The sequence below is a fragment of the Misgurnus anguillicaudatus genome, chromosome 21 (assembly GCF_027580225.2).
Source record: "Misgurnus anguillicaudatus chromosome 21, ASM2758022v2, whole genome shotgun sequence".
Classification (NCBI taxonomy): domain Eukaryota; kingdom Metazoa; phylum Chordata; class Actinopteri; order Cypriniformes; family Cobitidae; genus Misgurnus; species Misgurnus anguillicaudatus.
The window spans coordinates 57946270-57974124 of NC_073357.2; the positions used below are offsets into that span (position 1 = coordinate 57946270).

The 27855-nt window shown below is 36.2% G+C and overlaps 3 protein-coding genes across 8 annotated transcripts in view; 2 read left to right on the forward strand and 1 right to left on the reverse strand.

The window, feature by feature from the left end:
- LOC141349150 (uncharacterized) overlaps nucleotides 1-27855 on the forward strand; it is a 99331-nt gene that overhangs the window by 19698 nt on the left and 51778 nt on the right. The window lies entirely within an intron of this gene.
- Nucleotides 3558-27855, forward strand: part of LOC129452160 (uncharacterized) — a 28711-nt gene continuing 4413 nt past the window's right edge. The window contains exons 1-4 of one of the 5 annotated variants that reach the window (XM_073859494.1): nucleotides 3843-3988; nucleotides 5986-7866; nucleotides 8540-8763; nucleotides 11775-14013. In XM_073859494.1, coding sequence (XP_073715595.1) covers nucleotides 8688-8763; nucleotides 11775-12985 — 1287 coding nt within the window. In that variant the 5' untranslated portion in view covers nucleotides 3843-3988; nucleotides 5986-7866; nucleotides 8540-8687 and the 3' untranslated portion in view covers nucleotides 12986-14013. Of the gene's footprint in view, nucleotides 3583-3773; nucleotides 3989-5985; nucleotides 7867-8539; nucleotides 8764-11774; nucleotides 14014-14443; nucleotides 14988-18235; nucleotides 18470-27855 lie in introns of those variants that run through there. The other 4 variants (XM_073859495.1, XM_073859497.1, XM_073859496.1 and 1 more) reach the window with 4 other exon arrangements.
- LOC129439535 (uncharacterized) lies at nucleotides 19382-26990 on the reverse strand. 2 transcript variants are annotated; one of them, XR_012360106.1, is made up of 3 exons: nucleotides 26741-26990; nucleotides 19902-26367; nucleotides 19382-19529 (listed from the first exon to the last, which is right to left on the reverse strand). XR_012360106.1 is itself a non-coding variant. In XM_073859452.1 (2 exons), exon 2 carries the CDS (start codon nucleotides 26168-26170, stop codon nucleotides 20204-20206), a length of 5967 nt encoding a protein of 1988 aa, XP_073715553.1. In that variant the 5' UTR covers nucleotides 26171-26367; nucleotides 26741-26990; the 3' UTR covers nucleotides 19382-20203. The 2 variants fall into 2 exon arrangements, 1 of the variants encoding a protein (XP_073715553.1); XM_073859452.1 differs by having other exon boundaries at nucleotides 19382-26367.

Genomic DNA, 27855 nt, shown 5'->3' on the forward strand with positions numbered 1-27855 from the left:
GGTAATAACATATTTTAATATTGAAAATGAGTAGACTATTCCTTTAAACTCTATATTTGCCAAGTGTTTAGTGTAAATGCTGATATCGGATACGAGTCACTTTTAAAATATGATGTAAGCAGGTCGTCCAAAAAATTGGATACAGGCAACAAATCGGAATTGGGCATCAAGATTTGCAGTGTAAATCCAGCCTTTTTTTTACAGACATGATGTAATCTGGCAACAATGACTGATTTTTTCAAATTTTTTACTACCAGTACCATTCAAATTATAACACATTATTATAAGCTTACTTTGAATCCGTTTTTGAACAAAATATGTTTATGAACTTACTCAAAAATTGATTTTGCATGATTTTTAACCCAAAAGAAACTTGCATACCGCAGCTTTAATATCTATTAACTCTTTCACCGCCAGCATTTTTTTAAAAAGTTGCCAGCCAGCGCCAGCGTTTTTCATGATTTTCACCAAAGTTTAATGCCTTCCAGAAAATGTTCTTCTTCAGATATATAAACATACAATATACCAAATGAAAGAACAGACCCTCTGCTTTCAAACAAAAAAAAAACTGTTTCATCCTACCTTGAGTAGTTCTTTTGTAATCAGCTTTTGAATATGGGTAGGTTTCTGCAAAAACACCACATTTTGAGCAAAAAGCAGAGATAATTCCATGTTTGTGACGGACTTTTCATAGCGATCCCATTCAGAGCGATCTTTTAAACAGACACGGACATGCAGCAGCTTGCCATAGGGCAATACTTCCGGGTTTAAAAAGTTGCAGAAGGATAATAGCGGTATTGCGGAAAGACGGAAAATCTCGTCATTGGCGGGGAAGCGTTTTCTCTTAATTGACGAGATATCTCGTCAATGGCGGGCGGGGAAAGAGTTAAAGACCATAATGTTTCATTTACGTGTTGATTGCTTTACAGGACCTTACAGTAATGTTTGCAAGATAGCCAGCATTAAGCATTCTTTTTTGTTTAACTAGAAGGGCGCTCATCTACTAAATTTTATGGTATTTAAATTAGAGATGCGCCGATCACATTTTTTGTGCCCCCTGATCAAAGTCATTCAATTTAATTTAAGTTCCGATCCGATACTTGTATTTTCCTAGTGCAAGGTGCACCCTTGAATTACTGTACATGAATGCTGTTAAAATTAACCCAGTGTGTGTTTAACTACTAGTGCATAGCTCTGTACCACACAAAAAAACTTTATACACTTTCATATTGCTTTAACATAATATTTTGACATTTGTTTATTTTAGACCTCATGGAAATAAAGGAGGAAGGTGAAGAACATAATGAAGTGGAGGATGAACATCAACACCACAGTTTCATAACTGAAGAAAATTCTTTCAGCTCCTCACAAACTGATGAGAATGTAACTCAAGTAGGAGCTCAAGCCAAAAAACCTTTTCCTTGCTATTTTTGTGATAAAAGTTTTTCACAAAAAGGGCTGCTTACGAATCACGTAAGGATTCACACTGGTGAGAGACCTTACGCATGCTCCTACTGTGAGAAGACTTTCATTGAGAAAAGACAGCTTAATTTTCACATAACGGTTCACACTGGTGTAAGGCCGTTCACCTGCCCTCAGTGTGATAAGAGTTTCAAAACAAAATTACATCTAGAGTATCACATACGAATTCACACTGGAGAAAAACCTTTCACGTGCCCTCAGTGTGACAAGAGTTTTATACAAAAAGGAGGCCTTCAGGCTCACATACGAATTCATACAGGTGAAAAGCAAAGGCGGATTACACGAAAAAGGAGAGGTGTGACAAACACTACATCGACCAACCGAAAGATCCTTCCTCTACCTCTGAACAACAACATTCCTTTACCACTGTACAACAACATGAAAGTTAATGTAGCTTGTCAATTACTATATATAACACCCCATGCACCCACAGGGGGGTCCCAGTAGATTTCCAAGGGGGCCTCAAGGTGACTTAAAATTATTAAAAATGGGACAAAACCAGCATTAAAATAAGCTAAAACAAACAAAAATTAAGATTTGCTCATTTTAGTAGGGAATATACATATGTCTAGTTATTTCAAGCTCTAGTTAAAATTTAATATATTCAAATATTGTTGTGGGCAACTAGGGGGCCTTGAAGTGAAAAAGGTTGGGAACCAGTACTGTTCACTGCATATACATTTTCTGTTTCGTTTTAACTTGTATATTTTGATTTAGTTATTGAATGGTGTTGTGTTTGAAAAGTGAAGGAAATTTTCTAAAACTACCCTGGGATTTATTTTCTTGCAGTGTGTATAGTGGCTAAGGCCTCTTAACTTTTATATAATTGTTGTTTATACAGCGGATAAAATAAGTATTGTACACTTTACCATTTTTTTATTTAACACATTTATAAAGGTGCTACTGATATGAAATGTTCAGCAGATGTTGGCAACTACCCATGCAATCCACACATTGAAAGAAATCAAACATTAAGTTGAATTTTAGTGTGTAATAATGTAAAATGACACAGAAAAAGTGTTGAGCACACTTGTTGAATGTATTTAATAATTTGTACAAAAGCCTTTGTTGGTAATAAAAGATTCAAGACGCCTTCTGTATGGAGAAACTAGTTGCATGCATTGCTCAGATGTGATTTTGACACTTCAAATCTTTAATAAAAATATATTGGAATTCAATGGGTACTATCAATTGTGTGCTTACAATCATTTATCAAAATATCATCATTATCATTTATCACTTTTCCTACTATGGAAGTTAGTGGTTGCAGTTAGCTAAGTGCTTGCCATTATTTATCAAAATATCATCTTTTGTGTTCATAAAAATAAAAAAACTCATACTTTTTTAGAACAACATGAGTGTGAGTAAATGATTACAGAATTTTCATTTTTGGGTGAAATATCCCTTTCTTATCATTGTCTCATTTTTGATGGAGGATGCGTTTAGCGGACTCATTTGCAGGTAATTTGTTAAATTATGGTAACCACAGTCTTTATTTCCATCCATATACTTAAATTAAAAATTTTGTCGTCCACCCAAAACTATGATTTAGTTAATAGTCTCTTATAAGCCAGCACTGCATGTCTCCATTAACATCAGATCTAATTCAGCAAACAATCAAAAAGGCAGATGTGATGTTTTACAATATTTTAAGATATTCTTTATTTCACTGTCTTTGTGATATTACTTGAAAATCAGACTACAAGATAATAGTTTACATACAATGCAATCCAATGTAAATTATTTTTTAACGTTATGTAAAAAATATTTGTAATTAAGGTGCAGTGTTATTTATCGGTAGAATCTATATTGTAATCGTTGTGGGATAAATGTGGGATATTTCAACTTGAATATATTTATTTTATCTATACATTAATGTTTTGTATCTTGTCAATTTTGACAGATTGAATAAAGAGACTTTTATTTTGCTTCTCGGAGCCCGTTGTGTGGTGACGTCATAAGAGGTGCGCTCACTGCGCTGCCTTTCGTCTTCTCGGTTGAGGTAGCATTTTGGATGCAAATTCAACGGTACAAAATACCGCTTATTTTTTTAAACAACTAAATATTAAGAGATTTACTTCACTTTTTCAAGCCATTCAGGTATGTATATTTTTCAAATCTGTTGATGAGCTTTAAATGAATTTTTAGGAATATACATGCTCCTCCTTTCCTACATAGCAGATAGATATTGCTGTCACTGGTAAAATTGATCAGGGTCATAATTTCAAACTAGAGAGACTAGTAAATAAATGATAACGTTGGTCATTTGTATATCTTCACAGGTAGATGCTGAACAAACAATCTTAAATGACACAATTTTCAGTGATATCACTATCACACCAGTTCATCTATAAATACTGTGAAGAAGTCAAACAAGCAGCTGCTGTCACAACACATTCAACTACTCTACTATTCTGATCCACTGTTGTAATGATGGAGTGTGTTAAAGAGGAGACTGATCCTGAATCATTCACAATAACACCTCAACATACTCAACAACAAACAGGTTTGTGTCTAATCTTCATTTATCATTAAAGCAGCAGTCCGTAGGTTTGACCTCCGTATTGCCATCTCTGTCTGAAACATAAAATTACATGTTATTTACGGACAAAAATTTCTGTACATGAGTTGTGCTTCACCCCAGTTACTATATGTGGATGAATGTCTGTGATTACGGCATAAGAGCAGATTTGTCATTATACATTCACATGACAGTTAGAAGTCCATCCTATAATAATATACCTGAATAAATGATCATATCTGCTGTGTTTATTCTGACTGAATTAAAACGTAAATGTTTCAACATAAATGCCTTACCTGTTTAGTGGTTAAAGTCATCTCTGTATCAGTATTTGAGCTTTGTGGCCGCCTTCTTTTTAACCAGAGACTCTTTGCAGTTTAAAGGAATAGTCTACTCATTTTCAATATTAAAATATGTTATTACCTTAACTAAGAATTGTTGATACTTCCCTCTGTCATCTGTGTGTGTGCACGTAAGCGCTGGAGCGCGCTGCGACGCTTTGATAGCATTTAGCTTAGCCCCATTCATTCAATGGTACCATTTAGAGATAAAGTTAGAAGTGACCAAACACATCAACGTTTTTCCTATTTAAGACGAGTAGTTATACGAGCAAGTTTGGTGGTATAAAATAAAACGTAGCGCTTTTCTAAGCGGATTTAAAAGAGGTACTATATTGTATGGCGTAATAGCACTTATGGGAGTACTTCGACTCGGCGCAGTAACACCCTCCCTCTCCCATTATGAGAGTGAGAAGGAGAGCGGACTTTTCAGGTGAGTAGACTATTCCTTTAAGCTTTCAGTGTTTTAACAACTGATGAGTCTCCAGATCTAAGTAATAAGTTGACATATTCACATGACGTTTTCCTTCAGAGATGATAACCACCTTACAAATTAAACTTTAAATTAAATTAAAATTAGATTAAAATGAAATGCCTCCATCTAGTTGACAAATTCAAAGTCTTGTTAAAACGGTTGTTGAATAAACAAGATACTGACTCTTCCCCAATTCCTATCTGGTGCACATAGACACAATGAATTAGCCGGGTCATCTTCTTTCTGTTTACGGACATGACGTAATCTTGCAAAGATAAATGACTTTTCAGACTTTTTCCAGCAAAAACCTACATGTACAAATTATTAGGGATGCACCGATAGGATTTGTTTGGGCCGATGCCGATTGAAACAGACAACTTCTGGCCGATGCGGATACCAATATTAAACACTTGTATACAATACTATACAGTTGGTCTATTAGCTAGTTTATTTCTGCATCAAATTATTTTTACTGAACATGTTTTTGATCTAATTAACATTGAACTGACTAACATAATAAGAGAGGCACAAATTAAGCTAAAACAAATATAATAAGACAGCATGACAACCTTCAAAGGTGGTTTTTGCTATTCAGCATTTATTTGATATACAACATTAACTCATTTTTTACATATAATGGATTTCTTTATGCAGTTAATTAATAAACAATCGGTATCGGCCTTTCTCGTGCTATTGCCAATATGCCGATGGTTTCAAATTCATCAAAAATCGGCTGAAAAATATCGGCGGCCGATACATCGGTGCATCACTACAAATTATAACACATTATTACAAGTTTACTGTTGTGAATCAGGAGAGGTAAGGAGATCGTTTTGAGCACAGGATCGTTAAGAACTTGCTAAAAAAAGTATTTGGGATCATTTGCATCATAAAGTTTTGAGTATGTATTAATAGCTCTACAGGACTTGACAGTAATGTTTGCCTTACGCCAGCAGTCATCTATTAATTTGATGCTATTTAAATTAGATTATTTCAATTATATTTTTTTCTCTAGAGTTTAGATTTAATTTACTTGTGAGTTTTGATCCGATACTTGTATTTTCCTAGTACAAGGTGCACACCTTCATGACATTAATGCTGTTAAAATCTAGTTCTGAAGTGATATTATTTTAACATAATATTTATTTTACAACATATGTTAATTTTAGACCTCATTAAAGTAAAGAAGGAAGAAGAAGAAAATGATGAAATGAAGAAGGAGCATCAGGACCACAGTTTCATAACTGAAGAAAATTCTTCCAGCTCCTCACAAACTGATGAGAATTTAACTCAAGAAACAGCTGAAGCCAAAAAGTTTTATGCTTGCAATCTTCGTGATACGAGTTTATCAAAAAAAGACCAACTAAAGAATCACACAAGGATTCACACTGGTGAGAGGCTTCACGCATGCATCCACTGTGAGAAGACTTTCGTTCAAAAAAGTCAGCTTAAGGTTCACATAAGAGTTCACACTGGTGAAAGGCCGTTCACCTGCCCTCAGTGTGATAAGAGTTTCCGAACAAAATCAAATCTAGAGTGCCATTTACGAGTTCACACTGGAGAAAAACCTTTCACGTGCCCTCATTGTGATAAGAGTTTCACACAAAAAGGAAGTCTTCAGATTCACATACGAATGCATACAGGTGAGAAGCCTTTTTCATGCAATCTGTGTGATAAGAGTTACACACATGCAGAAAGTCTCAAATTTCATCTGCAGTTTCACTCGAATGAAAGGCCGTTTAGCTGCGATCAGTGCGATAAGAAGTTTGTTTCGGCAGCTCTGTTAAAAGAGCACCTAAAGACTCATTCAGATGAGAGGCCGTTTTTGTGTTCTGTTTGTGGGAAGAGTTTTCTATCGCTTAAAAAAGTAAAAGCACACCAGAAGAGGCATGCGGGTGTGAAGTGCTCTGTGTGTGGACATTTGTTTTTGGGACCCAAAGAGCTGGAACAGCACCAGAAGATTCATACTGAAGAAAAGTCTTCAGGTCCAAGCACATGATGTGAAATGAAGATAAACCTCACGGTTGACTTAATTAAAAATATATTTTTTTAATGCGTTACATCAAGTGTTGAAATTTGTTCATGTAGCTCAACTTGTGTTAACAGTGCAAAAGGTCATGGGTTTGATCCTCATTCTGATAAAATGTATAGCTTTAATGTATTGTAACTTGCTTTGAATAAAAGTGACATCCAAATGCATTAAAATGTAAATTTTCTAGGATTTATTCTTTTATTTCATGTTAAAGTAGCAGAACTACTAGATTTTCAGTCATTAGAGGTAATTTGTTAAATAACAACAGTCTTTATCTGATCTAAAATCTAAATTTTGTTAATCATGGATATGATAAGAAGAGAACAAAAACATTTTTGTGACTGAAATGAAGGAATTGTTCTCCCGAAACTGAAACTTTTTAACAATATTCACTTATAAGCCATCACTGCATGTGTTAGATGTTTCCATTATCAGATGCAATTCAGCAAACAATCAAAAAGACAGATGTGATGTTTTGCAAGATTTTAAGAGATTCTTTATTTCACTGTCTTTGTGATGTTACTTGCAATTTAGACTACAAGATAATAGTTTACATACAATGCAATGTAATTTCTTTTTATATATTATGTAAACTTTTAAATAATTCTAATTTAAGATGCCGTGTTATTCAGTAGATTCTATAGTGTTATCGTTTGACAAATGTGGGATATTTAACCTTGAATATATTTATTTCACCTATACATTTATGTTTTGTATCCTTTGTAGTTCATTAATTACCTTGCATTTTACGAATTTTGACAGATTGAATAAAGGGACTTTTATTTTGCTTTTTGGAGCCTGTTGTGCGGTGACGTCATAAGAGGTGCGCTTCCTCCGCTGCCTCTCGTATTCTCTGTTAAGGTAGCATTTAGGATGCAAATTAAACGATTAAAAATACGCTTAATTTTTAAACCAATATATATTTAAACATTATTCAATATTATTGAAGCAATGTTAATTAAGTAATACTTTATTATAAAGTACTCAGAGTTGTTCCACCACATTTTAGGCCATTCAGGTAATTTATGTAAGTTTTTCACATCTGTTAATGAGCTTTACATGAATTTTAAGGAATATACATGCTCATCTTTTCCAACATAGTAAGATAGATAAGTGTTGTTGCTAGTCAAATTGATCAGGGTCCTAACTTGTAAAGACATGGTACATACAGTTACAAATGTATTTAATTAAAAAAAAAAAATCATAATTTTCAGACATTGTATGTTTATGTAAACTGTCCAGATGCAAATAATTAGCATTTATATTGTCAAAGTTTTTACGGTCACAAATAGAAAACTTGCAGTTGGTTTAAAAATAATCTGGAAAATATTTCATACCAGATCTTTGAAATAAAATGTGAAAACCATAATGACCAGAACAAGTGCTGAATATGTGATGTAGACCATATGTGATGTGCTTTCTCTACCAATGAACATAAGAGTTAATATAGCTTGTGAATTACTATATATAACACCCAATGCTATTGCTAACACAACATTGACTAAATATACATACACAGTGACTAAACACCAGTTTACCATGTTTTTTAAACTGTAATACTTTTGTGCAAGAGATTTTCAGCTTTTATGTTTCTTTGCTGATTTTCCTGTAAAATTAGAAAGACACGGACTTTATATCTCATTTGGTGTATTGATTGAATTGTTAAATTATAAATTTGGTCATTTTCACAGGTAGATGCTGAAGAAACAATCTTAAATGACACCATTTTCAGTGATATCACTATCACACCAGTTCATCTATAAATACTGTGTAGAAGTCATACAAGCAGCTGCTGTCACAACACATTCAACTACTCTACTATTCTGATCCACTGTTGTAATGATGGAGTGTGTTAAAGAAGAGACTGATCCTGAATCATTCACAATAACACCTCAACATACTCAACAACAAACAGGTTTGTGTCTAATCTTCATTTATTATTAATGCAGCAGTCCGTAGGTTTGACTTCTGTATTGTCATCTTTGTCTGAAACATAAAATTAGAGTTATTTGCGGAGAAATTTCCTGTACGTGTATATTGTGCTTCACCCCGCTACTCTGTGCGGATGAATCTGATCTGTGTTTACTGCATCAAAGTGTATTTGTCATTATTTATAGACATGACAGTACTTTTAAGTACATCCTAAAAGTAATATACCTGAATAAATGCACATCTGCTGTGTTTATTCGGACAAAATTAAAACGTAAATGTTTTAACATAAATGCAGATAGCTCTTGGCAGCTTGTTGTAATCAGTAAAAAATTGTTAGAGGCGGTTTATCCTAGTGCTAGACTAAAATGCATGTTTGAGCTGCGTTAATTTCCAAACACGTGGTACTGACATATTTTAAAGGTATTGCGGAGGATTTTCTTTTTTCGGGTGGATCATCAAGACTATTGGTCCTCCTAGTTGTCAATCAGGAGTGTTGCGCAATTGCATTTTTTAAAAAAGTGTAGAAGGTTCTTTTCTAAAATTCAAGAAAATCCTCCGCTACACCTTTAACATATATCAATCTCAAAATGCAATTTGCACTGCACAAAACTTGTGTTTGAATCATGATTTAGTCAGTAGTAAATTCTTTAAATGGGTCAATGATGTGACGTTAATTATTTTGTGTCCGTATGGTTCAATTAAATGAAAAAGGGTTAAAATTTCAAAATAAATTTGCAGATTACATTCTCTTTTTTGATGATTAAGTCTAAAATTTTTGGTTTTATTTCATTTGGACAGAATATTTGGGGGATAATTGCAAAAATGTCAATGTGGTGTAACCGGTCTGTGTCAATTGGTGTAACTTGTATTGCTTTAAATGATGTTTTATTAACAAAGTTCGGGAGGAGCACGTTCAGATAATTAATCACAGGTGGAAGCACTCAGCCATTATACACAGGTGGAAGCACTCAGCCATTATACACAGGTGGAAGCACTCAGCCATTATACACAGGTGGAAACACTCAGCAATTAACCATGAGAGGGTACATATAAGCTGTGTCCCAATTCAAAGGCTGCGACCTTCTAAGGACGTATTTTAAGACCGATTGCGTCACAGCAGCGCGACTTAAGGCCAGTAAGGCCGTCCCATTTCAAAGGATGCTTAGAATGAAGCCTCAAAATGCGTCCTCATTTCTCCGCGCTGTTAAGGATAGAACGAATGGATCCTTAACAGCCGAGGATATCCCAAGAGTCATTGCGCGTCTGCAACGGCGGCATATAATGGGTGGATATTCTAAAATAAACAATTAAAACCTTTATTAAATAAAAGTGTATTTATCAGAAAACATTTTTTCTTCTCACTGTTTTATAAGTTATGTTTTGTGTTAATAATATTCTTTTTATGTTGCGTATATTTATATGGTTGATTAATTTGGTATACTGTTGAATAGTTTAATATACATCAACGTGTCATATTTCTAAAATAAATTAATAATTTTTCTGATGTCATATTTATTTCAATAAGTCAGAAACGTGCAGGTGGGCGCGTGCAGCAGGTGACGCTAATTATGGGTCCTCCGAAGGTTAGACCGTCTCATTTCAGTTCTCTTCGCGAACTTCTGAGGCTTCCACCTTGAAAGACCGAGTGCTCACCTTTTAAGGTCGAATGCTCATAAGGTTGCAGCCCTTGAATTGGGACACAGCTATTGACTCAGCAGTCTTACCTCGATCCATTGACAGTTTGTAGCATCCCACCACCACCCCTTCTCCACACTTCTAGTTCTAAAAACCACTTACACAGGGGGGGGGGGTACTCTGGGTTCGGGCCAAGTCCGAGCTCGAAGCCCTCCCCCGGACAGCATGCCAAACACGCATTCTAAATTACTCTATAAATTATATGTAAGTGTGAACTCGTGAAATTAAAATATAAATATATTCATAAAAAAGTGGAATAAAATATAATCATCTAGTTTAGGGTAATATGGTTTTTTACATACATTTTTACATCATTTGTCAAAGATTATTTAGGAAACAGAGCTGTTTTCAGCATATGTCACAACAAATATTACAAAAACGCATTAACATTTACATTTAGAAAAAACAAATAAAATGATATTTTAACATGTTTTTTATGATTATGTTTATATGCCATCAAGGTGGATAAAATATTTAATATTTCTCATTCTTTGGCACAATTGGCGGTTACACCATTTGACATTTTAAGGTCCATTCAGTCTTAACTTTACTAAAAATGGTGCAAATGTTATTATTTATTGCATAAATTAACATAAATACACTATGCACTACAAAGCCAAAGCGCAGTAACTAGGCATTTGGTCAAAATTGAGTTAATGGTTGAAATAGGCTTTGTGAGATCTGCTGTGTCTTGTGACAAAGTCTCCTGTTTAAATTTTGTCCCATTTCAGAGAAACGTGTGTGCCAAAATTGCAGTAACATGTTTGACTGGCTGGTGTAAAAAACTTTAAGGGTATTTTTCTCGGTTTCAGTGTTTGCGTAGTTACTGCACTTAGCCTTGGTAGGGCAGTATGTGTATTGAAATAAACCCGAGCATGCTTTTAAAACAAGTTTTTTAAAAAGATTTTTGAATTTCCAAACCGTTTTGTCACTGACCCAAATATGAAAACATCGACTATAGGCTATATGTCATATGCAGGTGGAATTATAATAATGACTGTCATGTCCATGTCAACCGGCCCAGGAAGTAAACTGTTGCCTAAAATCTGTGTGTTTGTTGTAGTAAACATTATTGGGATTTGTACCTTTTGCATATCGTTAACATGTACTAACACATACTTACACACCAAAGGAAATGTAAAATCGTGAATTGGATAATTGGTGTTCTTTAATGCTGTTAAAATCAACCCACTGTGTATGTTTGACAACTAGTGCATATCTCTGTACCACACAAAAACCTTTTTACCTTCTGAAATTACTTTAACATCATATTTTGACATGTTACTGTGTTCATTTTAGACTTTAAACTGGAAATTAAGGAGGAAGGTGAAGAACACGAAGTGGAGGATGAACATCAACACCACAGTTTTATAACTGAAGAAAATTCTTTCAGCTCCTCACAAACTGATGAGAAAACAACTCAAGAAAGAGCTGAAGCCAAAAAAACTTTAGCTTGCCATCTTTGTGATAGGACTTTCATACACAAAGGAAACCTCAAGTATCACATAAGGGTTCACACTGGTGAGAGGCCTTACGCATGCTGCCAGTGTGAGAAGACTTTCATTCAAATAAGTGAGCTTAACTCTCACATAAGGATTCACAGTGGTGAGAGACCGTTCACCTGCCCTCAGTGTGATAAGAGTTTCCTAAGAAAATCAGATCTAAAGCGTCACATATGGGTTCACACTGGATTAAAACCGTTCTTGTGCCCTCATTGTGATAAAAGTTACAGAGGAAAATCAGATCTTGAGCGTCACATACGGCTTCACACTGGAGTAAAACCTTTCTCTTGCCCTCATTGTGATAGGAGTTTCCGAGGAAAATCAGATCTAGAGAGTCACATACGAATTCACTCTGGGGTAAAATCTTTCCCATGCCCTCATTGTGATAAGAGTTTCTTAAGAAAATCAGATTTTAATCGTCACATAAGGGTTCACACTAGAGTAAAACCTTTCTCGCGCCCTCATTGTGATGAGAGTTTCCTAGGAAAATCAGATCTAGAAAGTCACATACAGGTTCAGACTGGAGTAAAACATTTCCTGTGCCCTCATTGTGATAAGATTTTCAAAAGAAAATCAGATTTAAAGCGACACATACGGGTTCACACTGGAGTAAAACCTTTCTCGTGCCCTCATTGTAATAGGAGTTTTCGAGAAAAATCTGATCTAGAGAGTCACACAGGAGTTCACACTGGAGTAAAACCTTTCCCGTGCCCTCATTGTGATAAGAGTTTCCTAAGAAAATCTGATTTAAAGCGTCACATAAGGGGTCACACTGGAGTAAAACCTTTCTCGTGCCCTCATTGTGATAAGAGTTTTCAACAGAAAGGAGGTCTTCAGAGTCACATACGCATTCATACAAGTGAGGAGGACAGGCTGAGCTCACGCCAGAGGAGAGGCGGGTCAAACACTACATCAACCAACCAGAAGATGCTTTCTCTACCAATGAACATAAGAGTTAATATAGCTTGTGAATTACTATATATAACACCCGATGCTACCACAACATGAATACACAGTGACTAAACAAATTATCTCCAAAATCTGATACTTATAAGACAGTACTTACACGGATGTCCTCAAGCGCCTGTTATTAGAACAACACCCCAAAACCTTATGTGGAGTTAAGTTGATGTCAAGATTGTATAAAATTAATCACTTATGTACTGTTTACTGCAAAAAAAAATATTTGTTTCATTTTTACTTTTTTGTTGAATTAGACTTTAAATTATTTTGTGTTTTAGAAGTAAAGAAAATTGGATTTTTTTTCCTTTCAGTGTATATAGTGATGATATAGGTATAAATATAGTAAGGCCTCTTAATTTTAATATAATTGTTTATATTTACTGTCAAACTCATAATTCTATATGATTTAGAATGCCTAAATATTTGATCACTGTTTATAATAAAAATGGTTGCATTCAATGCTTCAATAAGAGAAGCCTGATTCGACTACCAATCTCACAGTCGAAACGTCACAGATGTGTTGTAAAATGAGCATCATTACATTTTGGCTGTATAGGGGGGCACATTATCTGATTTCACATAAAACAGCTTTCTCCCAATATATTAACATATACAATTCAATTTAATTTATATAGCGCTTTTCACAATTGGTAGTTGTTTCAAAGCAGCTTTACATTAATAGAAGCGGGGAAAAACACAGAAAAATCGGCAGGTAGCATAACATAATACAGATAGCTTAAGCAGAAGAATTTGCTGTGGCTATGAATCAACATTATAAGCGAGCGTATAACTTATGTAACGTAAAAGGGTTCTAAGTTAAATCAATGAAGGCCGACTCCCTGGGTTGAAAAACCCCCTAGGAGAAAAAACCCCGGACTTTTTTAGCCGGGAGGAAAAAAACCCATGGGATATATATTTGATTTAAACCTTCATAACTTAAAAATACAGCTAAGTAGCACCATATAACAAAATAATGACATTATAACAAAATAATAAACATGTTTTGACAAAATGTAAAAAAATGGATTTATCTCGTTTTGCAACGAAACTCGATATATATATCCCAAGGGTTTTTTCCTCCTAGAACTTTTTTCCTAGGGTTTTTTTCTATGGGAAGAGGTTTCCAGATTAATAAACCATTGTGAAGCAGTTTTCTCTTTGTTTCTACAGTTAAAAAGACAAAGTTGGCAATTCTGGCTATACTTTCATTATTTTAATAATTTCTTTGTTTTTATGTAATTTATAGATAAGGGTTATCTGATTGAACTATTTGTTGCTTATGTTTTGTTCCCCTGCACATTTAGCCATTTTGCACACATGGTCTGCACCTTTTTACTTTTTTATTTATTATAAAGGTAAATTGTGATTTAATTTAAATCTGTAAATTTTGCTTAACTGATTGCAATTTAGCCGAACACACTAGGTGCTCTGTCATATTTAAGAGTTTATAAAACTAAACATCAAAAAACAATTTTTTTTGTTTAACTAAAAAACAGGTAAGTTGTTGCTGAAATTTCGATGATAATGCGTATAAATTCTTTATGTCACTATGTACGTTTTCAATAATTGTGATTAAGATGCACAGTTATATCTATGTATGCAGTTTATTCATCGGTAGATTCTGTAGTGTAATCGTTTGACAAATGTGGGATATTTGACCTTGAATATATTTATTTTATACATTCATGTTTTGGATCTTTTGATTTCCTTACATTTCATGAATTTTGACTAATTGAATTAAAAGACTTTTATTTTGATACGAGAAGCCTGATGTGTGGTGACGTCATAAGATGTGCGCTCGCTGCGCTGCCTCTCGTCTTCTCGTTTGAGGTAGCATTTAGGATGCAAGATAAACGATAAAAAATACGCTTAATTTTTAAACATCGAAATATTTAAACATTATTAAATCTTATTGAAGCAATGTTAATTAATATTACAGTATTGTAATACTTTATTGTAAAGAACTGAGCGTTGTTCGACCACTAGGGCCAACATTTATACAAGGCAATAAACAAAGAGATTTACTTCACTTTATCAAGCCATTCAGGTCTGTATGTTTTATTTCTTCACATCTATTAATGAGCTTTACATGAATTTAAAGGAATATGGGTCAAAGACGAAAAGGGGGTTTAAAGCATAAAAAAATAAAAGTGTAAAAGAGCTTTAAATTTAGTCTATTTCACATACATTAGAATATGTCCTGTTTAACTTTATGTTTGCTGAGCAAAAAATAATTACTACCATACATTTTTACTGGAATTTTACAGAAGACACCAACTAAAATGTCATTCAGTGTAACAATATTTTTATGCAAAAAATATTATCAGACATTTTTAGAAAAACTATTATTTGATGACACATTACAAGACTCTATTTATAGATCACAGTGCAGACACAAAATACTAACTATTTGTCATTTTAAAGCATTATACTTCGCCAATATCCTTTAAACCATTAGGTTTTACCCATTTGTCAGCAAGAAGTTTTTGTAAGGAAGTGAAAATCAATTCAAATAAAATAAAATTTTTGAAGGATCACACATTATTATACATATTTTAATAAGTACAGCTCAGAATAAGTATATTGTTTCATTTCTACATAAATATATGTGTTACACCGAATGACCATGGTTTGTTACACTGAATGACATTTTTGACAAAAATAGTGTCATTTTTCCATTATTGCAATGTTTTGAATATTATTCTGTATCATTTTATTCCTTATCAAATCACAGAAGTAGATGCTGAAAGTAATAATCATTTTTATTCCATAATGCATATCATATTCGTAAAAATTAACTGAACAGGTGGTAATACTGTATAATAAGATCCAGAACTGCCCTTATACATTTAGCTTCTGCCCTGTGTTTTCTTTGATTTTTCCGCCATTGCTTTCGCCTCTTCTCAGCTGCAGCATCTGATAAATTCCTGATTGACAGCTGATCAGGATTTGCAGCCAAGGCAGCTTGCTTTCTTCTCTGGTTGCTGAAATACAGATTCCATGTAATTATTGACATAAAATTATTGACACAGATCTATATAAAACGTGTTATTAATTAAAAAATACTTTCTGTTTGGCAACATAAATGACATGTTATCAGGATTTGTATTATGGGCGGAGAATCCCCTCAGTGGCCTCTCTTAAAGGAAAAGTTCACCCAAAAATGAAAATTCTGTCATCATTTACTCACTCTCGTGTTGTTTCAAACCCGCATAAATGGAAGGGGGATATTTTGAGAAATGTTGGTGGCCAAGCCTTTCGTGGACCCCATACTATGATACTAAAAATAATACTATGGAAGTAAATGGGGTCCACGGACGGTTTGGTTACAAACATTACTCAAAATATCTTCCTTTGTGTTTATCAGAACAAAAAAAAATCATGCGGGTTTTTACCAGCATGAGAGTGAGTGAGTGGTGACCGGATTTTCATTTTTGGGTGAACTATCCCTTTAACTTGTGGTATAGGTAGGGTGGAGTCTCTATCTAAAAACAGCAGTAAACTATTATTCTGTAGGGCTAGGCTTGGACACAAATTTCACGGTTTGATTCAATTTCAAATCAATTTGATATTGATTAACATCATCTGAAAACAGCATAGACTGAAAGATTGATTATTGGGATTTACAAATCACTATAGTTTCTTCAAAATTAGAATTGATTAAAATGGGGAAATCTATCTTTTTAAACCCAGCCCTATTATTTTTACATTGCACTCCTCAATACTTTTCTCGTCTCCTTGCTAAATGCATTGCCCTAGCTACTGGGTCTGCATTAACTTTCTGCCAGTGCCTAGAAACTTTTTGTTTGTGGGCATCTAAAAGAAATCAGTACCAAAACGACAAAAATACATTAAAACATTAATATTGATAAAGTTTGATATATTTTTTTGTGCTAAACATCCCTCATTTATCTGAAATAGAAATAAAATGCTAAAAATGTTATCTAAACAGTGACACTATCATTCAGTGTAATGGATGACACTGTGGTGTAACATACAATTTGCATTACACCGAATGACAAAACATTACCCTGAATGACGAAACTTTTACTTAAGCTGATATTAGAAGTTAACAACTAGATACCTATATCAAACAGTGAACTTGACCAGAAATTTTTATCCTCATTATTCACAACATCTACTTATTTTTCAAAAAATCTAACAATAAAAGTGTTTTTTTGCATTTCACTGAATGACAGTCGTTTTTGTAACTCAAGATACCACACTATGAAAAGGTGAAATTATCAAATATTTAAGAGCAATAAACTTACCTTGCTGAATCACCACATGGTCTTCAGGGGGCCCCTTTGATGATGTCACAGACTGCTTGATGACTATTGTTTGTTTATTTAATTTCAAAATGGTTTCCTGATCCCGTTACACTGAATGACCTCTGACAAACTGCATATTCGGGACAAAAGTCCCCTAGTTGTTTCAATATTTAACGAAAAAAATAACACATAGTCCTATTAATATAAAACAGCCAACACTTATGTGAACATGCCAAGGAAGCAAATATTTTTTTTAACATGGTATTTTATACGTTTATTTAAAAATCTATTAGTAAAATCATAGTCCGGACCATTACGCTGAATGACGATTTTACACTTTGGAGCATTATTAAACTCATATTTGGTCATTGTATTTTCACAAAAGTTATTTGAAACATAAAAGTAGACATTTTACTTGCATTTTATATGTTTTTTTTTGTATGTAAAATCACTTTTGTAAATTATATTTGATGCGGACACCAAAATGGTGACGTCTTGTCTTTGACCCATATACATGCTCCTCTTTTCCAACATAGCGGTTGTATAATTGCTATTGTTATTAAAATGTATCAGGGTCATAACTTGTAAGACATGGGATATATAAATGTACTTTGTTTTTTATTTTCATGATTTTCAATGTGTTTATGTAGACTTTAAAGATCCAAATTATTTGCATTTATATTGTCAAACTTTTTTACAGCCACAAATAGAAAACTTAATCACGGAGACAACTTAATAATTTCATACCTTTGAAATAAAAGTGCATGTGTTGTAGACCACAAAGAAATCAGTATTGTTTCATAATTCTAAAGCTACATGCATTATTTTACATGATTATTTTGCCCAAAATGAAAATTCAGTCACTGTTTACTTTTTTTTTGTTGCGTGCAATAGATTTTTAGCTCTTATGTTTCTATGCCGGATGTCCTGTTAAACTAGAGAGATACAGACTTTTTTAAAATCTCATTTGGTGTATTAATTAAATGATAAAATTATATCTTTGTTCATTTGTATATCTTCACAGGTCTGTTCCTGTAAATGCTGAACAAACAATCTTAAATAAGACAATCTTGATTGAAGTCACTATCACACCAGTTCATCTATAAATACTGTGAAGAAGTCAAACAAGCAGCTGCTGTCACAACACATTCAACTACTCTACTATTCTGATCCACTGTTGTAATGATGGAGTGTGTTAAAGAGGAGACTGATCCTGAATCATTCACAATAACACCTCAACATACACAACAACAAACAGGTTTGTGTCTATTTTCTATTCGTCATCATTAAAGCGGCAGTCCGTAGGTTTGACCATTGTATTGCCATCTTTGTCTGAAACATAAAATTGCAGAGAAATTTCCAGTGCGTGTCTAGCAAAGCGTATCTGTCATTGTCAAAGCACATGACAATCCCCTTCGACATATTGTCCAGCCATAATTCTCATCATACATCCACATGACCGTTGCAGTATGTTCTGCAACCAAAATAATTTGGCTGAAAATAGTAAAAAAAACAAATGTATTTTCGGTGTGCGTCCAATTCCGAATAAATTTTACCGTTTAATGAAGTTAGTTCCCATGAGTCCTTGAAATCCTTGAAAGTTTGTGAATCTGGGGGAAATAATTCAAGACCCTGAGAAGTTTTTGAAAATATACATGGTGCTATGTCTGTAAAGACGACTCGTACTGTAGTTTAACTTAAACTTTATTGTTGATGTCAGCTTGCTTCACATCACTGAACTCAAACCAAAACACCCGACGTCACTTCCGTTTTTAACCTCTTAAAGTGACCAGCGCTCATTTGTCTCATTAATGTAGTTAACACATTACATCAGCTAAACATCATATTATTATTATAACTGAACACATAACACGTGGGTAAAGGTCATTGAAAGTGCTTGAATCTATTTTATGCAAGAAAAAAATCCATATTATAAAATGGCTCGTTCTGGTTCTTCATTCTGATTGGTTGAAACGCGTTCTAAGCCGTGATAAAATACCCCGGTAAACCCACGGTTCAGACCGCGTCACAAGTATCATTGCGCCACTGTTGCTGTGTACTGATTTATGAAAATAAACACCACAGTCTTTAATCATTTTTTAATTTTTCTACATTTGCACAATTATGGAGATATCCAGATAAATGTCAATAAATAAAACATTTCGTCTGTATGAAAGTGAAAAGGTGCCGTTATAATTGTATGGCAACCGCTGCAGAATGTTCAGACAGAACAATAAATCACTCGGTCCATGTCCTTATTAAACAACTTTACTGTTTCCAATTCCAATAGGTACAGATGAGTATATATGTGTGTGGTTCTGCAAAAGCATAATAAAGAAACTTGTAAGCACATTAAGAATAAGAAACAGTAATAATTAAACATTACAAAGTAGAAAGTAATAATGCAATAGCATTAGAATGTCTTCACATCATTACAGTATGTGTAAATTACCTTAGATTGGTAAATATTCACTTTAACTCAATCATTCAATTAGTAAAATAAACATCTCTAAGTAATAATCAGAATAATTGCTATCAAAGTCTTATCTAACATGTTTACATTGATTTAACTTACAATCAAGATTATGTGTGTACCGAGTAATACTTAAATAGCATAAATAAACATTTAGTAGCACTAATAACACAATGAAATAAAATCTAACAGATTAGAGAAATATTAAGCTACTTACTTTTTAAATGTACGCACACAATATTAACAACTGTTAGGAATGGACCAGATAGCAGCCAACCACGATAGACAACAACTTGTGCGAACTTTCTAGCTTTTAGACATGTCCGAACATGAACGATATAGTTTAGTTAACGTCTACCAATGAAATGACGAGTTTAAGTCATGTGGTTAACACATATTAGAACACATGTTAAGTAACATAAAATGTCCAGCAGAGGGCGCCATTGTCATTAAAGTGTGGCCTTTTGTACAGCCGCCCCCTAATTTGTTTAACAAATTTGTGAATATTGAAAAGGCCAATTAGTCTTTGTTACCATTAGTTGGAAGAGCCGGCAGTTTAATAAGGCGAGCCACAGGCCTTGTGTAACTTTTATCTTTAACCTTTACTATTGCTGAACGAACTCGTCCATCCTGTCCAGGAAGGACTTTGGTCACAGTACCAACTTGCCATAGGGCTCTCGGTGATTGTTGATCCACAATCATCACAACTTCATCAGTTTGAAGGTTTTCCGATTCTTTCTGCCATTTCTGTCGTTGTTGTAGGTCTGGGAGGTAATATCGTATAAAGCATTTCCAAAAGTTCTCGATCAGAATCTGGCTGTGACGCCATCTCTTACGACTGAGAATTTCTGACTCCGGATAGACGACTTGGGGTAAGGCAGAACTTAGACGTCCCATGAGGAGAGAATTAGGTGTTACAGGGTCTATATCGGCAACATCTGAAGAGACGTACCCCAGAGGTCGGGAATTCAGTATTCCTTCTATTTCCACAAGTACGGTAGTTAGTACTTCCTCTGGCACTGATTGTGAACCAAGAGATGTACGCAGTGCCGTCTTGATAGACTTAACATCTCTTTCCCACGATCCTCCGAAATGTGGTGCATTTGGTGGATTTAGACGGAAATGTATCTGTTGAGAATCCAGATGCTCTTTCAAGGATGGCTGAAGTGCATTGAAGGCATTCTGAAGTTCTGTGTTACCTCCCTTGAAATTTGTACCATGATCAGAAAGAATTTCGTGTGGTTTTCCTCTACGGGCTATGAATCGTCTTAATGACATGAGGAAAGAATCAGAATCAAGGGATGATAGAAGTTCAATATGAACAGCTTTGGTAGTAAGACATTTGTATAGTATTCCCCAGCGTTTCTCACATCTGCGTCCAAACTTAACTTGGAAGGGGCCGAAACAGTCAATGCCTGTCGAGTAAAAAGCTGGACGAAACAGTCTAAGGTTAGACGGTGGAAGATCTGCCATCCTGGGTATTTCTGGCTTGCCTCGCCATTTTTTACATTCAAAGCATTTGCTCTGATGCCTTTTAACTGCCTCTCTGCCTCTTAGGATCCAATATTTTCGCCTTATTTCTGCAAACACCCGTTCGGGTCCTGGATGTAGAAGAAGGTTGTCATAATGTTGGATCAAAAGTTTGGAGAGTGGGTGAGCAGGATTCATGACGATAGGATGGATAGTATTTGAGTCCAGGTCATCACATCGACGAAGGCGTCCCCCAACTCTTATTAATTTGGCTTTGTGATCGTATTCTGGGGCTAAAGTCAGAAGACGACTAGAGTGAGATAATGATTTGCCTGACTGAAGCTGCGCTGTTTCTTCGGGAAAGCTTTCAATCTGAGCTTGTCTCAGTAGTTCCAATTCAGCTTGTGAATAGTCATCCACAGATAGCTCATTTGATCCGTCTGCCGCCCCGTGCAATGAGATAGCGGTAGCCTTAATCAAATCTTGAAGTGAGTGGTACTGAGATATATCTGGGATGTTAGTCTGATTGGAGGATAAAGTTCCACAAAAAGTAGAATTCCGACGTTCTTGGGTGTCATCACAGGCTGCATCGAGTGGCTGTTTGGGCCATTTACTGGCTGGCTGAGTTAAGAACTGTGGGCCCTGATTCCATCTGTTTTGCTCTATGAGTTTAGAGAGAGCGAGTCCTCGTGTAATATCATCTGCCGGGTTTAACTCTGAATTGACATAGCGCCAGGCCTTTGGGTCTGTAAGGTCTTGTATTTCAGCCACACGTGTTCCAACGAATACCTTGTAAGTGCATGAATCAGAGTGAAGCCAAGTTAATACAGTTGTGGAATCGGTCCAGTATACCTCTTGATCAATTTTGATGGTCAGTTCTTTTCTTAGAGTAGCTGCCAGCTGAGCACCCGTTAGAGCAGCACAGAGTTCGAGTCTTGGTATAGACTGTTGTCGCTTTGGCGCCACTCTTGATCTCGCAGCAACAAATGAAACTTGGGTCTCACCATTACCATCACTTGTGCCGAGGTATGCTACAGAGCCATATGCGCGTTCTGAAGCGTCACAGAATATGTGAATGGTTCGTTTGCTACCAGATAGGTCCATATCTGGTTTGGTGTAACATCTTGGGAATGTAATATGTGGTAGCTGTGACAACTCGCTCTGCCAAGTCAACCAAGCCTGAAGTAAATCCTTGGGAATATCTGGATCATCCCATTCGCGTTTCTTGTCCCACAGCCGTTGAACAATGATTTTTGCTCTTGTCGTGAATGGGATTAGGAAACCTAATGGGTCATATTGACTGGCGAGGGTCTTGTATATGTTCCTCAGTGTTATCACAGAATTATCCTCTTGTTTGGATCTGTAACCGAGAACATCTGAAGAGCACTGCCATCTTAGGCCCAGAGTCATTTCTTGTGGGTCTTCTCCACTTTGAGTGAACCACAGGTGACTGTTTGCAGATTTTAGCTCATCAGGTAAATGAGCAATGACAGACGGAGTGTTAGTAGCCCACTGCCTCAATTCAAAGCCACCTTCTGATAGGAGAACCTGCATCTTAGTTACAAGCGTCTGTGCTTCAGCTGTTGATGGGAAACTTTGCAACCAGTTGTCTACGTAGAAGTTATGTTCTACAGATAAGCGCACATCTTCTGCGGGTTTGCTGTAGTTGAAGACATGGTTCTGCAAGGCGAAGGTTGCACAGCAGGGGCTGCAGACTGTGCCAAAAGGCAAAACTTGCCATTCATAAATGTCTGGTTGTCTTTCCAGTTCCAGGTCTCTCCATAGAAAACGAAGAAAGGGCTTGTCTTCCTCCAGTAAACGCACCTGGTGGAACATTCCTTTCACATCACTGCTAATAGCAACTGTGTTTTCTCTGAAGCGCAAAAGTACTCCTAAAAGGCTTGGTCCGAGCGTTGGGCCTGGGAGAAGATGATCATTCAGACTTGTTCCTTTGTGTTTAAACGAACAGTTAAAGACAATTCGGGGCTTTTCATTATGGTGAACAATGTGATGTGGTATGTACCATGCACCATGGCTTTTCTCTATCTCCTCTGGTGTCAGCTTAGAGGTGTAGCCTGCATTCTCAAGCTTCTGCACTTCATTATTGTATACAGTTGCAAGATCTGTGTTCTGTAAAAGGCGTTTCTCTGTGCTTCTTAGATGTGCTGTTACTGCATCTTTGGAGGCTTGCAATGGTGGGAGATTTCTCTTCCAGAGAAGTGGTGTAGCATACCTTTGACAGTCTCCAACAGTCACCCTGACTGTTTTTTCCTCTAGCATTTTTACCGCCTCCGCATCCTGCCTTGATCTTGTAATCAGCTTTTCACTCTTATATGGTAGGGTGTCCATTTGCCACAGCTTCTGTACATTATTGAAAAGTTCTGCTTCTGGAGACAAAACAGATGTGAATAGACACTGCTGCGGAGAGAGCTGGTTGACAAGGAATTTTGAGGGGCCCTGTAATGTCCACCCAAGCCTTGTTTTCACTGCAGCAGGACCGCCAGGTGGTCCGAGGCGCACTGGTTCTATGGCCGTGATCAGATGTGGATAATCTGAGCCAATGAGTAAGAGTGGTTGAGCCTGTTGCAGTGGGGGAATAGGCAGACCTTGCAGGTGTCTGTATTTCCTTTGCAGTAGTTTAACAGGGTAAGTATGTTTTGCAAGGTTCAGTTCTTTGGCCGTGAAAGCTTTTTCAATAGTATAGACTTTGTCTGGCTGAGTAACAGCAGTTATGGAGAATGAAACAGCCGCCCCATGAACAATCCGTATGTCTTGTCTTACAGTTCGGAGAGCTATATCTTCTGGCACTTTCTGAAGACCAAGTTGCTGTGCTGCTGCATGCAGTAACATTGTCCTTTCTGACCCGTCGTCGAGTATGGCATACGTATCAAGTTCTTTCTCCCCGTTTCTTAGGATTACTCGTGTGACTTTCAAGAGCACTTTACTGCTTGCGACTGGTCTGTCAAGGTACAGTGTCTCCACTTCAGAGCTTACAAGACAGCTGTTCTCAGTTGAAGTTGGGATGTCAGGTTTCACTTTGTTGTGGAAGTCATGCAGTATGTCTAAATGTATCTTGTCACATTTTTTGCATTTGGCTTTAAGATTACATTCTGAGATTCGATGGTCACGTCCGCACTTAAAGCACTTCTGATTTGACTTCAGCCAACACTCCACTTGATCTTGGTTCAGCAGTTTGAAGTTAGCACACTGATTGAAATAGTGCTGAACAGTGTTGCAAAAGGGACAGTACTTTTTTGGTTTCTCCTTCTTGCTTGCTACATCTTTTAAGGGTTTAATGTGTTCACTACCATGTAAAACTGTAGCAAATCGTTGAGCTGGTTTCGGGTTTCTCTGCTGTTCTCTATGTGGCTGAGAGTAGGTTCTGTTCGGAGTACTAGTGTACTGTGATTCATCCTCTTGAATCCTGAGCTCATATTCAAGCCAGTCACTGAGATCCAGTAGAGTTGGAATAGGTATTTGAATGGGGTTAGTAAACCGTCTGAAGTTTGCTCTTAAGTCATGAGGCAGTTTTGCAAGAAGTCGTGAAACGTGTGACCCACATTTAAGTTCTGTCCAGCCTTTAGCTCCAAGTTGGTCCAGCATTCCTACCAATGCACGTACTTTGAGGGCGAATAGTCTGAAAGATCTAATGTCACCGCTCTTGATTGTAGGGCCATCCATCAATTCTGCGATTCTTTGCAGAGCAAGTTGATGTGGTTGTCCATAAAGTGCAGTTAACGATCTCATAGTACTGGTGTATGGGTACCTGCTGTTTACATACGAGTCCGCGATGAGCAGAGCATTCTCATGTTTCAGGTGATCAACCAATATTTGGAATTTGAAGCGTTCTGTAGCCTCAGCAGGTAACACGTTCTCCAGTGCAATTTTAAGACGTGCAAATTCTCTGGGGTCTTCACGACAGAAATTAGGGATGGTGGGAACTGGGCCTCGGTAGGAGGGCTCTCCATGATGGTATGGGGATGAATGAGGATGCTCTAGATGATATGGCTGGTATGGCTCGGTTCGTGTAGATTCTGCAGACGGCTGTAATTTTGGAAATACTGGTATATCTGCATGAATCGGAGTTGATTGATCATAGCCTGGGTGTCTATCATAGCCTGCAGGGTGAAATGGAATGTCTCTTGGCATTGATCTTTCTTCCTGCGAAATTGGGTATGTAGCTGAATGAACATAAGGCTGCTGATAACCTTGTGATTCAGTAGGCGGAAAGCAGCTGCCTGGTCGGCGATGCATACTATCTTCTGTGTAGCCGCTATAATGAGCTGGTAGTGCTGAATCAAAGTCTCGAGGCATGAATCGAACAGCTGCCGGTGTTTGACTGTAATTCCTTTCATCAGCTCTTGGGTAGTCAGATTTTCTGTCGTCCATGTTGTAGTAAGCACAAGGTCTGTTCATATCCATGGTGTTAATCCGTAGCTGAGAATGCGATGGTTCATGTGGGAAGAAAGGCTGTGGAGTTAACTGGGCTGCAGAGCTTAATGGTCTCAGTCCTCTTAAATTGTCAGTGAGATAATCAATCTCTTTATGGCTGACTGAATGAGAATGCTGAGGGTCTCTCCTTGAATCCACATGCAGTGCCCCAATGGGCTGAGAAAGATCGTTGTGATCTCGGGGCAGTACTGGCCTGCTCTCTCTGGCTGCTGTATGTGGGCTTGTGGAGCTACTTCTCTGTTCCTCATTAGGTTTTGGAGAAATCTGAGACTGTGATGGCGGTGAACCTTGAAATGCATCCACAAATGAACTCCTTCCACTTGATCCAGTGATCATCTCCTGTGTTGGTACTGGTCTACTTTCAGTATTTTGTACAGGCACACGCTCTTTATCAGATGCACGTCCAGTGGCACATGGCATTGGCTGTTCATTATGAGAATGAAGTGGTTGACGTTGCATTGTATAATCAACATAGAAGTCATCTAGGTATCTTGGTTTGATGACCTGTCGACGTGGTCGAACCACTGGTTGATCTGGCATAGATTGTCTTTCCGATTGGGACATGGTGATGCTGCAGTAGTTGCCTGGATCCGGCTCGAAGGACCAAAATTGTATGAAAGTGAAAAGGTGCCGTTTAAATTGTATGGCAACCGCTGCAGAATGTTCAGACAGAACAATAAATCACTCGGTCCATGTCCTTATTAAACAACTTTACTGTTTCCAATTCCAATAGGTACAGATGAGTATATATGTGTGTGGTTCTGCAAAAGCATAATAAAGAAACTTGTAAGCACAATAAGAATAAGAAACAGTAATAATTAAACATTACAAAGTAGAAAGTAATAATGCAATAGCATTAGAATGTCTTCACATCATTACAGTATGTGTAAATTACCTTAGATTGGTAAATATTCACTTTAACTCAATCATTCAATTAGTAAAATAAACATCTCTAAGTAATAATCAGAATAATTGCTATCAAAGTCTTATCTAACATGTTTACATTGATATTAACTTACAATCAAGATTATGTGTGTACCGAGTAATACTTAAATAGCATAAATAAACATTTAGTAGCACTAATAACACAATGAAATAAAATCTAACAGATTAGAGAAATATTAAGCTACTTACTTTTTAAATGTACGCACACAATATTAACAAACTGTTAGGAATGGACCAGATAGCAGCCAACCACGATAGACAACAACTTGTGCAAACTTTCTAGCTTTTAGACATGTCCGAACATGAACGATATAGTTTAGTTAACGTCTACCAATGAAATGACGAGTTTAAGTCATGTGGTTAACACATATTAGAACACATGTTAAGTAGCATAAAATGTCCAGCAGAGGGCGCCATTGTCATTAAAGTGTGGCCTTTTGTACATCGTCAATAAAGAGAAAACGTTCTCTGAAGTTTTTTTTGTCTTAGCCTATTGATATTTCCGCTATTATCCACTAGAGGGCAATCTTACCCAACTTAAACACTGAGGCATTCACTCGACACAACAGCGTTGTGGTGGATTTAGCGTGACGTGTGTTTTGATCAGGCTCTGAATCTGATCTCTTACAAAGTTCTTCACAAAAATGGAATTATCTCCGCATTTAGCTGAAATTTTGAGAGGTGACAACTGATAAGACAACAAATGAAGGTAGGATGAAACGTTTTTTGATGTTGTTGGAAAGCGGATGGACTGTTCTTTCATTTGATATTTTATTTTTATTATGTTTATTTAAAGAAGATAATTTTTCTGTAAGACATTCAACTAAAACTGGGTGGCAACTTAAAAAAACGCTGACGGGGAAAGAGTTAAGCATGCTTCCAAGCATATTTGATCATCACTTTAACAGTTGCACGATATAAATGTTAATGTATAAATTAGATGAATGTTGATTTATAAAAATATACACCACAGTCTTAAATCATATTTTCATTGTGTCTTTGCTGCATCTCTGTCGGTTGGGAACTACTTTGTTTGGCGGAAGAGTAATATTTATACTAATATAATTACAACTTATTTGTGTTTTATTTTATAAAACCCCGCTAACGTTATGCATATGAAGTAACCGTTTTATAAACGCAATAAACCCCTCGAAGCGTTGGGTTACCAGTGCATTTTATAACAGCCATGGGGGTTTAGGCACTCCGCTTCGCTTCGTGCCTAACAACGCCCCTTAGCTGTTATAAAATGCACCGGCAACCCACTGCCTCTTGGGGTTTATTGCTTTATTATTCCCTGTGTATTG